Raw genomic sequence first — 14,385 nt, 5'->3', positions numbered from 1 at the left:
ATATTTGCTTAAAATTTTGTTAACATTCTATCATTGTTATTTTTTCTCCTTAGGAATTACATTTCTTTGGTAGGTTTTAGTACAAGTAAGTTGTGTCTGTGCCATGCCATAGTAACTGTGCCACATCAAGATGCAGACACATGGCGATGGTCACAAAAATCTCAAGCTCCAAGGTTCAGGGATTGGAATAAATTATCAGCAATAATGTGACTGAGTTTTAAAAGTGCTTTAGGAGCACTTATAATACTAAAATGAGAGAAAGTTGCAGGATCTTGGTCTTCTTCATCTCTGTCTCCTCCAAGGTGCTCAGCACAGACCTGTAAACATAAGTGTCAGTAGAAATTTATTGACATAAATCTAAAAAGCACAGGAATTGTGTGAAGTATTCCTTCACCCAATGTTTTGAGCCCTACTCGCAAAGAAATCACAATATATTAGAATATAAGGTTCAATAGGACCCTCTAAATTCCATAATTCCTGAATTGACTTTGAGGAAAATATTTACCATTGGAAAAGTGATCGTTACAAATGGTAAAGGACACAGGGGTGGCATCAGGTGATGCATTCTCACATCTAATGCCAGGGTGGCCTGTGAGTGGACCCGGAGATTAGGGTCTTTCCGTGGAACTAAGATTGAACAGGGCCTTCAGTCTGAGGCTATCAGACGCCTCACTCTCAGGACCTTGATTAACCTCAAGAAACATTCCAGCTCCCTATCAGATAGGAATCCAAGACTCCCTCTGCGGACACCAGGCACCAGGGAAATCCAAGTCTGGCAGCCCAGAGGTGAGAGCACAGTTTCAGTTTTTAGGGCCTAAATTGATTAATTCAAATAGAATGCGTTTACAGCATAATCCCAGGGTTTATTGCTGTGTGATAATTCAAACAATGCAAGCATTCAAGGCGCAGGAGAAACAAAAAGGCTGTTTTCTTACCTTCTGGTTAAAAAATTTTTTTTTCAATAAAATGAAGTACCCTGCAGTGTGTAAATGTTCCAATTTGACTATACTAGATGGCATAATCAAGTTAGATACATACTTGTAGTCACCATGAATGTGACAGCTACAGATGCAATTTGATGCAGATGTATGGTACTGATGACTGGGGTGCCATGAGTGGCTGTTGGTAAAATGGTGAGTAGCTCATTTTCAGAACAAAATTCCTGGAAATTCAACATGTGTTAAACTGTGCAAAAAATACTTCACTTTTAAAATAGAGTTAAATCTAAACTCGGATCATTATTAATAGGTTTGTCCAGCAGAATACTCAAAAGCTGTGTGGTTTGGGAAAATTCTTTGTGTGGGACATTTGCACACATTCCAAGGCACTGGTCCTTGGTTCTGCCCACTAATGCCTGTAGTCGACCCCAACCAGAAATGTTCCCAGTAATTACCAAATCACCTAGATTTGTACCACTAGAGTTGTACCACTGTTTGTGGTATGTTACTGGTAACACTATTGTGCCTGCTACTCACACTGATTTGAGATATACGAGTAGAAATCAAACTGGTGAGTTGCACAGTCTGTGTGTATTTGGCTCAACATCACAGAATCGTTCTCCCGCATAATTGTAACAGTTTTTGTTCCTATTTCCAGTTCATAAGACCTATAATTTTTGCACATACTTGCCAAACGTGGTTTCTTTTCAGACTTATACCAGTTGTATTGGTGTGAAATAGTATCTCATTGTTTTAATTTACATTTACCTTATTATTAACGCGATTAAGGGTTTTTTTGTATGTTTTTTGAATGTTTAGAGCTTCCTTTTCTTTTAGTGTCTTCTTGAAACTATATTCTTTGCCTATATTCCTGTTGGTTGCATGTCTCTTTCACTGATTTGTACTAGTTCTTTATATATTATGCTTACTAATCCTTTGTCTTGTTTAAACATTGAAAACATCTATTTTATAACTTTTCACTTTGTTTATGGCATTTTTGTTTTGTAGATTTTATAATATAGTAAGACATTATCAGTGTTCAGTCTTATGATGTCATCTTATGACTTGTGCTTTCAATTCCATGTAAAATTTATTTTTCTAGATGGTGTATGATAGAGATGCAGTTGTATTATTTTTTCCATTTCATTAGGTTTTCTACCTTCACACATACATGTTTCTAGGCTCTTCATTTCCATTGGTCTGTTATCAAATAGACCACCACTAGTACGCTATGTATGTAATCATTTTTCTTAAGTTGTGTTAATTTCTCAAGAATGGAGTTATAACCTGACACTTGCTATTTTTCTTTAATTTGATCTACAGTTAACAGAAATAGCTCAAAGTTTGAAGTGCCCTGTCTAGTTTCACTATTCATTCAGTTTTTCCTTAGTTTTCTTCCATTGATCATTTCAACTAGGATCTTTTGTGTACTTGTGATGAAGTTGCCATTTCATCCAGAAGTGACTCTGCTTCCTGTTTTCATTTGGAAATATTTCGAGTTTAAAGGTAGAAGAAATCTGGTTACAATTTCCTGGTTGTGTAAAGCCATATCTCTTTTTTTTTTCTTTTTAAATGTTAAAACAAATTTCCAGCATTGTTTTAAACTATACTAGGCATTTTATTCTTCTTATGTGCTAAACATTGTACACTTCTTCCATTTTACTGAAATCATTTGAATTGGAATCACATCTTTGAAGGAGCATCACTTAAAACCATGTGTTACTATACAAAATATAAATTTAGGTCAGTGGAACAGGATTCAAAGCTTATAAATGGATATGATTATGAATTTGTACCTTATAGAGAAGTTATTATAGCCTTCTTTACAGTTAACTAGTTAATAGTATATATAAAAATTAAATATGCACTTCATACCATACACAAAAAAAAACTTTTTGATTAACAAAACTATTACTGACAACTACTGTTACTACTACAACCAATTATAACCACCACTGCCCCCACCTCCATTTATTGAGTGCTCACTCTGTGCCAGCGACTGTAACTCTTTATTTGATTATCTTACTTAAGGCTCACAGTAACCCTATGAAAGTACCACATGCTATATATATGGAAACTAAAACTAGGGAGAGATTAGGTAGCTGGCATAAGGTTAGAGCTTTAATTAAATTCAAGTCCTTCTGATTCCAAATCAAACATCACAAGAATGCATGTTGACTAAGGAAAAAAAGTTGATGGCAGTTGCAAGATCTCAGAGAAGTGGAAATGAATGGGATGAAAGTGTCTTTTCAGTCCAGCCTTCTGCTCCACACTGCAGCTGTAGATAATAACTTTGGGTTCTCACTTGGGCCTCCAGTGGTGCCATTTCCCCCCCTCTACACTCTCCTCCCACAGCATCTGCAGAGTTATCTCAGATACTCCTACATGTCAACTTTGCTAGGAAGTCTAACCTCTCAGTTTCTCTCTCCACATAAACCTTGTGCTTTTCCTATTATGACATTTATCACATTATATTGTAATTGCCTGTTTATCTGCCTTTGTCCCCCTCCAGATTTTAAGCTCTGAGGGCAGGAACTGTTCTCAGGTTCACTTGTTCATTGAAGAAACTTTATGAAAGTGCCTAGTTGTGCCCCTGCCCTTAAAACTAAATTCTTGGAAAACTAACAGAAAGTTGAATAAATATCAGTTCTTTGAGAGCACTGAAGTTTGTAAGCTCTGAAGTTTAGACACCAAATAGAAAAAGCTCAAAAAGGTACTAAAGAGAAAAAATAGAAGCTAAATCAAAAGGGAAACTATAGTCTGCAGAAAAAAAATATGATAAGAGTTAAAATGTTTATTACATGAAGAACTAATAAAAACAATAGGAAAAACTTATGAACCTAAAAGAAGGGTAGAGAAATGCTTAGTTTACCAAGTTAGAAATCTGGATTTTATCCTCGTTTCTTCCTGTCCCTTCTTTCCAGCTCCTACGTAACCACCAAGACTGATAGCTTACCTCATTTCTCTCTAATTCATTTACTTGTTTCCATATCCACACCCTTCAGAGTAAAGTCTAAACTTAGCTTGATATCCACATCACTTGATAATCTCTCTGTTTTCCTTCACCCTCCTGTTTTGCCAGCCCCTTGGTGTATTCTATGCATAAGGTATTCTGAACTACTTTGGGTTCCCACAGCACTCCAGCACTTTGTATATGCTGTGTCCCTGGCCTGGTATTTCCTTCCCCACAGTCCTTCACATCTATTTCTGTTCTAATAGAAAACATTGTTTTCAAATATTTTAATTAATTAATGTGCTTCATTCTTTCTCCTGGGCTAGCATTAGTAGATCCTTTATCATGGTATAACACACCAAGAGACAGTCAGAAGTAACTGCCCTTTTATTCACTCTGAGTGAATATTAGGCACCATTCAGGTACTCTGCATTGCCTCCAGGTCCAAGGTGAAATTTCTTCCACTATTTTAATCCTAGACCCTTCCAACTGTGTTAATTTCCTTGGTGACAGCCAGCTCTACTGAGTCATCTGTTTCACAGGAATGGTGGTCTGGCATAAATGGAAGTGGTCTTGATGCATAAATTGAGACTCCACAGTGACACCTAATTATAGCTCCCTTACCTGGTTCTGGACTCTGAGGGCCACGTTTCCACCTGTTCTGGAATATAGACGAAGATAGCAAGTCTAGACGGCTCTTTTAAAAAAAAAAAAGGTTTTGATTCTTAAGGTGTTACATTTTCCATTTACTGTAGTCTCTCTTCTGAGAAAAGGACCCCAGATCTTGATGTAACTGTTAGCTGGTTATGAGCTCCATCTGTCCCTACGAAGGAAAAAAATCCTGACATGGTGATGTCATTGTTGCAAGAGTTTTCCCCGGGGCCTCCTATAACACCAAAAAGGTAAAGGGCAGTTGATTTAAGGAACTTGTTTAGCATCATGGACAGACTGGACCAGTCCTCTGAAAACTTCAGCAATACTGGTCTGCATTGGAGATGCTCAGCAGGCAGGCATGGAAAAAGCCCGTTTTATATTTATTGTACCTACCTGCCTGCTCCCTCCATGACAAGAGTTATAAAGTGCATGGATCCCCTGATATCCTATGTAGTTGACTCAAGGAGAGCAGAATCTGAGTTTCCAGAAAGGTGCAGAATAAGGGCGTAAAATTAAGAGTCAGAGGATATGGGCTTCTTTGGTATTCAAAGACAGAAGGACCTAGAGCAGAAGGTAGTCTTCTGAAACCAAACGTTTTCTAGGTTCTCACCAACTACTCTGGGAACCTGTACTTTAAAAAAAAAAAAAAAGGTTTTGTTTTGTTTTAATAGTTGTCTGAATCCTCATATCTCTTCTAAAGTGGTGTTTATTGCTCTCATAGGCCTGAGGCTCTGTAGACATCCATGATACCTAACTTGCATTTACTATGAAAATTTAAAAGAATCCATTAACTCAGTCTTATTAAACAGTTTAAGAGGAAAAGGTTGATGGTTCTGGGTGTAGTAATGTTAAAGTTGTCTTGAAATACAACTTTGGCAGTTAGGAGACCATATTCTAGCTAGAGCAGTAACATGTTTTCCCACAAAGTTTTTTTTAATTCCAGTATTATTTTTATACCAGCAATGAAAGAGCAGTTTACGAATCGAAACTTTCCTTAAGATAGTAATGCTGTTCTCTCTCCAGACAGCTGACAGGCTCCTCCCCAGCAAGCAGTGTTAGAATTCAGTAATGAGTTCACCATCTTACTGCTGCCAGTGTGCCCTCATCCTAGATTGATTCAGCTGGTGCAGCAGGGGATTGTTAAAGAAAAAAAGTTGTCGACAGAAGACCAATCCATCTCTCACGGCCCACACAATATTTTCAGTCTCATATCATAAAAGATGTGCTCTTTAACATTGCTTGTTTCTGGAATACTTAAAAAAAATTTTTTTAATTTGTATATAATTTTTAAAAGTTACTTTCCATTTACAGTTATTACAAAATATTGGTTATATTCCCCCTGTTGTACAGTAAATCCTTGAGCCTATCTTACACCCAATAGTTTTGTACCTTCCACTCCCCCATGTCTGTATTGTCCTTCCCCCTCCCCACTGGTAACCACTAGTTTGTTCTTCATATCTGGGAGTCTGCTTCTTTTTTGTTATATTCACCAGTTTGTTGTATTTTTGAGATTCCACAAATAAGTGATATCATACAGTATTTGTCTTTCTCTGTCTGACTTATTTCAGTTAGCATGATGCCCTCCAAGTCCATCCATGTTGCTGCAGATGACAAAATTTCATTCTTTTTTATGGCTTAGTAGTAGTCTATTATATATGTATATATATATATATATATATATACCACATCTTTATCCATTCATTTGTTGATGGGCACTTAGGTTGCTTCCATATCTTGGCTATTGTAAATAATGCTGCTATGAACATTGGGGTTTATGTATCTTTTCAAATTAGTGTTTTTATTTTTTTTGGATATATACCCAAGAGTGCAATTGCTGGGTCATATCAGTCACATATGCAAGTGATGCGAATGATATGACCATAAGGGGTTAACAACCAACATATATAAACAGCTAATACAACTCAACATCAAAAAAACAAAACAACCTGATTTAAAAATGGACAGAATATCTGAATAGATATTTTTCCAAAGGGGAAATGCCAATGGCCAACAGGCACATGAAAAGATGCTCAACATCCCTAATCATTAGGGAAATGCAAATCAAAACCACAATGAGATATTACCCCACACCCATCAGAATGGCCATCATCAAAAAGAACACAAATAACAAATGTTGGTGAAGATGTGGAGAAAAGGGAATCCTTCTACACTGTTGGTGTGAATGTAAATTGGTACAGCTACTGTGGACAACAGTATGGCAGTTTCTCAAAAAAAAACTAAAAATGGAATACTTTGTAAAAGGAAACATTAGAGAACCTGGAAAAAATTTTGGTCTGGCAGTGTTTGCAAAATGCTGATTTTTGATTAAGAAAAGTTTGAAGGGTATGGTGCACATCCTGGTGAGGGCCTGTGTACCCAGTGGAAGAACTCAGTATTTACTCAGGTGTCACCCCAGCCTGTAAGCTAGAGTTCACTCACTCAAAATGTCTAATACTCCTTGTTATATAGAGAAGAATTGGGACCAGAGAGGACTTGGATTGTTCATCTTTAGTCAGACAAAAGTTACTGGCGTTTGTATAAAAACAAGCTAGAATTCTTGGTGTTTAGTAAATTCCTTTTGCTCCATATTCATCAGCCTGTTTTTTCTCTATCTTTTATTTAAGTCATATGCCTTTTTTTAAAACATACATGGAAAAAGCTTTGCACCCTCTTTCATCCTTGAAACAAATTCATGCCATGCTAATTTTGCATATTTTTTTTCTGACCTATCACTTTTCCCATCCCAAAACTTCTAAAATGATTCCCTGAAGGAAACACATTCTGCAGCTCCAATCCCAGTTGAAAAATGCTTTAGCACGTGAACTTTATGTGAAGGAATTATACCTCCTTGATTGATATAATTGTGATTTAAACAACTGAAGTGAAAATCATGTGATTTAAATAGAAAAAAAATGACACAGAATTATATGGAGATTATAACAGTGTAAATTATGTGTGCCAGTAGAGGAGGGAATAAAAAAGGAAATCCATCAAATGAATATAGTGACAGTATTCAAATGGTGTGGTTATGGGTATACAGCAATTTGTTTTGTTTTGTTTCATTTTTTTTTTTTCAAAATTGTACCTGATGGTATTATTTTTAAAACAGAAAGTTTGTTTTAAAGTGTGTTTTGTATAAATATCAAGTTGTACACTTAATAATTATCTGATAGTACATCAAGAAATTCTGAAAGTGATTTTTAAATCATTTTATTGTGATTCAGCCAAATAACTCTAATGGTTCCTTTCTTAGATTTTTAAATTATATTAAAAAATTAGTTAAAATAGTGGCATATTACAGATAGTGACTTTTTTACTATCTTTGGAGCATAACTTTTTCCATAAAGTCTTAATCTTGACTAGGAATACTGTGGTATTGACTTTTTTTGTTTCTGTTTTTTCATGTTTTTAATCTGTTCACAAATCTGGGCATATCTAAATAGCAAGAATAGATTTGGTGATTTGAACAGCAAAATGTAAACCAGAAGTTTAAAGAGACAGTTTTCAAAATATACTGACCTTCTGCAGCCTGCAAACCTGGTGATACAGAGGAGAGACCAGCATTTATCTTTTCATGAAACTATGTGCTGTGTGTGCAGGAAGGAAATGCATGCTAATCAGAGGTCAGAAGCAGGATGGATGAGGTTTGAAAGAGAATATTTACTGTGGGGTTTTCCTAAACCCCTAGCCTCATGGGAGATGTTGTTATTTCTAGTAGACTTGGTGGAAACTTGGGCAGACCCAGATGTGTTACATCATGGTACATGGAGGACGTTATCAAGAAGCTGTGGCCAGGTATAGGTCTCTCTGTGTGCTGGGCTAAGAAGAACAGCAATAAGTTTAGACCTTGACCAAATAAATAAACCAGAGGCACTGGGAATGAATTTAGCTCCTTGGAAACTTTAGTCTGAAGAGGATCCCCTGCACACGAAAGGTCTAGAAATCATGTCATGAGCTAAACAGTTAAAGGAGCTAATGAGGTTTAGTGTGAGGCAGGAAAGGATTAAAAGGATCTGACAGATGCCTTTGAAATCCAAAGGGTAGTTGGTAAAAGTAGAAGAAGCACATTTTCTGTGGACCTTTGGAGAACTGAACTAAGAACGATGTGTAGAGATGGGGGAAACACGTTTCAGCCTAATGTAAGGAAGGTGTTCTTACAGTTGGAGCGATCCCTTAATGTAGTGGGATGGTGAATTCTGGAGGCATTCGGAAGGGGCTGTGGGAGGGGACTTTTCACACTGTGTGGTCAGACTCAAAGAAACCTCTAAACCACCTTCCAAGCTTGTGTGTCAGAAGCCTCTGCTTCAGTTCCCCTCCACCAGGCTGAATGGTCGATGGTGTGGCACCCCGGCGCCCTGTACCTGTACATCCATTTGTCAGCTGAAGGCAGCAAAGTTGTTTTCTTTGTTTCCTTTTCATAGTTGTTGCTAAGCTCGAGATGCAGAAGCAGACTGCCGATTAAATATCCCTGCCCATTTCTCCTATGTCACCTTCCCCTAAAACAGGTAGCCTCCCCTTCCACGCCCTTTTCAATTCTTAATTCTTTAACCCCAAAGCACAAAAATCGCCCTTGTGTTTCTTAATTTGTTCGAAAATGTTGTCTGCTTTTACTCTGGATGTGAGGTTCAATATGACCCCTTCATCTCACTTTTTTGGGGCATTCTCTCTGCTCCTATCTGCTCAAAGACAAATACGTATGCTTTAGAGCCTTATGCAACTATCAGCCGGGAGCCTGAAGTGGAGACTGGGCAAGAGAGGGAGGTGGGGGAATAACTGATATTCTCCTCTAAAAGTCTCTAAATTCCCTTTACCCACAAGCAAGTAGATTTGGCAAAAGAGATTATTTCAGTAGAGACTCATCTTCATCAAATTAATGTATTTTAAAAACTAAGAGTTACAATTTAAAAAGTAATTAGTATTTTCAGACATATGTTTCTGGACATGATCATTTCTGTGGGCAAAGTAGGTGTGTTTTAGCCCGATTTGTTTAGTGTTTTTTCTCTGTGACATATATACTGGGTTGATGTTGTTATTTTTCTAACATAAATTCAGAATTCATCATCTTTTATTGACTCCATGGATCTTTTCCTCCCTGCAGGAATAGGAGGCCTTCAAGACTTTGTGCTGAAATCGGCAACACTGTGTACCTTGCCATCCTGCCCGCCATTTATACCACTCAACTTTGAAGCCACCCCTATTGTGAGGGTTGCTGTTGAACCGAAACACCCAAGTAAGATGACCTTGTTTTTAAAAGCATGTGATGTTCATTACATTTTTAAAATACTTGCATTTAATGCTTGGTTCCTCATGATTTGTTTCAGTAATAGACTATGTATTTTCATGAAGGTATATAATAGGAGTAACCTGCCCAGCCATGAGGCCAATAGGAGTAACCTGCCCAGCCATGAGGCCATACAGACCACCAACATTTTGAGGGGAATCTAACCTCTGTCTTAGGAACCGGGAGTCTTTAGGCACCTTCGCCCTCCAGGGACACTGTATTCTTCTTTATGGCAGAAACAGGGTCATCTCTGCATCCCCCAGAACCCTGGCACAGCGTGGTGTCTCATCAGAGTTCATGTTTTATGTGAATGGTTCTTAGAATCTTATCCCAAGCTTCTTGGTTCAAAATTCATATCCTCTTCCCTCTAGATTTGCTAGATTATCTGGACACTGAGCATTTCCTCTTTGTTTAGAAAGCACTTCCTGCCTCTTTCTCTCCGGCTGTGTGACACCCACATATGCCAGTCCCTATAATAACTAATTCTTAGTCTTTGGTTTATACCATTTGCCTGGCCAGTCCTCACTGACTCTTGTATTTTACTTCCCATGATTGTCACTAACCCCCCTAGTCCCTGTGACTTTGCTGTTCCCAGTGCTTAGTGGTAGTCAGTGAAGAATCTCCAGACTGCTTTAAGGAAACCAGAGAACATATGTGTAAAATGGCAGTTTTCTGTTGAGGTATATAATGGCCTCGTTGCCCCTGCATCTGTATATCCCTCCTCTCCCCAGAGCTGGGGCCTTCTGAAAGCTTGTCTCTGCTTCAGTTCCTAAGACATATTCTAGCCATTGAGGATCCCTGGGACCCTTGAGCAGATATGTATTTGGAGGACTGCATCTCTGACCTTTGGGCTCAGTCTTAGTAAATAGCTATCTGCCTTGGGCCTCAGACAGGCATGCTTTCTGGGCTGTCATTGTGGACTGACAGTGCCTTTGGTTGTTGCATGGATTTACCCCATTCTGTGTAATGCCTGCTTCCTCTTTGTGAGTTTGTCCAGATCCCGGCCCCTCATGGTTTGTTCTTTTATTCTACTTGCTAACTGCCTCCAACCCTAAGAAGCACATACAATATAAGAAAGCTCAGTTTTATTTCAGTTGTAACATTTGAGTCTGGCAACCATAATTTATTCTTAGGTGTTTCTAGTATTTATTTAAATCTTATTTCTTACTTTTAAAATAGGGATTAAAGGAATTTAAGCTATAATGTTTTAAGAGAAATGTATAATTTTTTGGAGTCTGTTTGATAGTTGTGTGCTACTCTGTGCTATTATCCAAGCCGAGTAAAAGCCCAGTCCTAAAGGGCCACCTTCTGTACAGCTTTGGCTACATGAGATGAGAGATCCTAGAACCTAGCTTACTTCCTGTCCCATAGCAGACTCAGTAAGATTAATTTCTTTCTCATAAACAAGGTCATCTAATAAACAGAATTACTTAAGATTGTCCATCTGAGTGCCAAAATTTATTTCCTCATGTGTGTTGCATTAGATTTTTCTGAACTTTGTAAAAAATAAACTAAAATGATAGATGGGGTACCCAGTTTTCTTCATAATTTTAAAAGGAGTATTGCTACTTTTCCCAATCAAGTATGTTGTTCTTGCTGGATTTGCCATGCGTATTCTTGATTATGTTATTGAAGTGTACCCCATTCTATATTTCCATGTCTGAAGTTTATACCCATTGTTCTGTCTTCTTGTTACTACAGTGTCAACATCTTATTTTACATTTAGAATGTCTGGGAATACTTCTCTTGACGCTAGTCTCATTCCTCTGAGCCCTCAGAGGATATTTATTGTCTCTTTACTCTTTGCCCTAGTTTCTTATGCCCATCCTTACTTTGGGGCAATAGCCCCTCTGTCTACGGATTACATGTCTAATGACTATTGGGATGTCCCACCCTCCTGTACCTCAACTTCCCAGTAGTATTGCCCCTGAGAAGCACTGGGCAGTTGCATTGTTTATTTCTGAATAGAACATGTGTCCCCAGGCCCTCTTTTCTTTTTCATGCTGACAAACTGGGTTAACTAATCTAGAAGACAGCCTTTTTACTCTTCTTTCGGTGTGAAGGCATTCCGAGCATTTGTTCTTCCACTTTTCTTTCTCTGACTTCCTAAGCTGAGGTCCAGATGTCATGGTGGCCGCCACTCTGCTCCATGCCCTTGGGGTCTACTCAAAATCCAACACCCAAACACAGAGAACTCCACATGCCCAAAGCCATTATTATTTTCAGCGTCATCATTGATCCTTACTGTGTGCTACATTCTAAGGATTTGACATTATCTCATTTAATCTTCTCAACAGCCCTGTGCTATTTTTTATCCTCATCTTCACATGAGGTAAACTGAAACTTAGAGAAGTTAGTTAACTTGCCCATGGCCTTACAGTTAGCAGTTAGTAAGTGGTTGAATCAGGATTCAGACTCCTGCCTCTGGATCTTTATTTTTAGGAATCCAAGAAATTCTGTTTACCTGAGAGCAGAGTTACTGGTTTCCAGAATTTTTTCATCCTTTATCCATATCAGTTAAAATAAAAGAGCCCTCTATACATATGTTTATATAGATACATGAACTTTTGTGCTGATGTTTTATGTACATTATGAAATACAAACATAGAAATTACTTTAAAAATTGAGATGAAAATGAAATAACTGTCTTTAAAATATTCTTATTTGTCTTTGATGGAGATATGCACTGTATATATAAATAGGTGAATATGTATTATTTATTTATGATTGTGGTTTATAGTTGCATTAGTTATGTAATACTGCCTAACATAGTACTCCAAAATTTGGTGACTTGAAAGAACAGTAATCACTTATTATTTTTCACAGTTCCTTTGGTCAGGAATTTTGGAAGGGTTCAGTTTGGGGATGTCTCATGCAGTTGTAGTCATATATCACAGCAGGCTGCAGCCGTCTGAAGGTTTAACTGGACTTCCACAGTGGTTCACTCACAGGTGCTCATAAGTTGGTGCTTGCTAGGGACCTCAGTTCCTCCACAGGGACCTCTCCTCATGGCTGCTTGATTTTCCTGGAGCACAGTATGGTTACTGGCTTTAGCCAGTAGTCCAAGACACTAAAACAGAAGCTGCAGTACCTTTTGTTAGCTAGCCTTAGGAATCACATTTCACTTCTGCAGTATTCTATTGGTCAGACAGGCCAAATTTCTTTTGAAAAAGCTTCTTCTTTGCTTATTGTTACACTGTCACCTTTGCTTTGAAGTGACAGATTTAAGTGTGTATGTGAATGTGAGTGGGTTTTTTGTTTTTGTTTTTGTTTTCTTAAGAATTTGTGGACTTCCCTGGTGGCGCAGTGGTTAAGAATCCGCCTGCCAGTGCAGGCGACACGGATTCAAGCCCTGGTCTGGGAAGATCCCACATGCCGCGGAGCAACTAAGCCCGTGCGCCACAACTACTGAGCCTGCGCTCTAGAGCCCGTGAGCCACAACTACTGAAGCCTGCGTGCCTAGAACCCATGCTCCGCAACAAGAGAAGCCACCGCAATGAGAAGCCTGTGCACTGCAACGAAGAGTAGCCCCCGCTCGCCGCAACTAGAGAAAGCCCACACGCAGCAGCGAAGACCCAATGCAGCCAAAAATAAACAAATAAATTTATAAGGAAAAATTTAAAAAAGAATTTATTAGGTCCTCATACTGGTAACATTGTTTTGTAATTTGGTGATGGAGAGCTGACAAAATGCTTTGTCTTTTTTTTTTTTTAAATATTCCCTTGGGCTTGTGTGATATGTATTATTAGTGGTCTTCGTGCAAGAATCTTTTTAAGCCATATTTCAAATTCTGTGACGGTTAACTTAACACTAGATAATATCTGTCCACTGAATTCGGCAAAGGAAAACTACAAATGCTGAAAAGGAAAACATGAGGGTACATCCGTCACCCCCACATACAGTGAAATCCCACTCCCTGTCTTCCGTCAGCATTTCATGCGTCCCATATGTGGCTCATGACCACGACCTGTGAGGGTGCCGACACCCATTATGGAGTGTGGCTCTATGGCTGTCTGCCTGCAGGCTTCAAAACCAGTGTGTCTGTGACCTTGAGCACAGGTTCCTTAAGCTTCTCTATGCCTGTTTGCTCATCTATAAAATGAGAACAGTAATCATCCCTGCCTCATAGTTAATGGGTTCATATATGTAAAGTGCTTATCTGGCACACTTAGCACTATAAAGTGTTACTTATCATTAAGAAAAGCTTATTTAAAGAATAAATAGATAATGGGAAAATAAATAGATATGGAATAGATATGGGTAGTCAACTTTGGTAGAATATATTGAAAAACAACTGATTGCAGAAAGCTCCTGTGGTTTGGTTTGTTTGGCATGTTGAAAACCAAGCATTGAGGAATTAACTGAGTCCTTCCTTCAGACGTAGAAGTGAAACAAGACTGCATAAAAATGCCTTCAAAGCCAAGGTCTCTGCTAAAGTAGTAACAAGAGAATTCCTGTGACCTGCCTTGAGTGAATAGTGGCCACCACGCATATGAAAGGTGTGAAAAAGCAGCCGAACTCAAGATGTGGATCCAAATCCCTACCTGTACCCCAAGAAC

General features: G+C 38.3%; 1 protein-coding gene across 3 annotated transcripts in view; it reads left to right on the top strand.

Moving 5' to 3' along the window:
- The window catches only part of EFL1 (elongation factor like GTPase 1), a 134,336-nt gene that overhangs the window by 86,778 nt on the left and 33,173 nt on the right, over nt 1-14,385 (top strand). For all 3 annotated transcript variants that reach the window (XM_061179827.1, XM_061179825.1, XM_061179826.1), the window contains one exon: nt 9,644-9,775. In XM_061179827.1, coding sequence (XP_061035810.1) covers nt 9,644-9,775 — 132 coding nt within the window. The remainder of the gene's footprint in view (nt 1-9,643; nt 9,776-14,385) is intronic.

The sequence above is a fragment of the Eubalaena glacialis genome, chromosome 2 (assembly GCF_028564815.1).
Source record: "Eubalaena glacialis isolate mEubGla1 chromosome 2, mEubGla1.1.hap2.+ XY, whole genome shotgun sequence".
Classification (NCBI taxonomy): domain Eukaryota; kingdom Metazoa; phylum Chordata; class Mammalia; order Artiodactyla; family Balaenidae; genus Eubalaena; species Eubalaena glacialis.
This window is presented reverse-complemented; position numbering and strand designations above follow the sequence as displayed.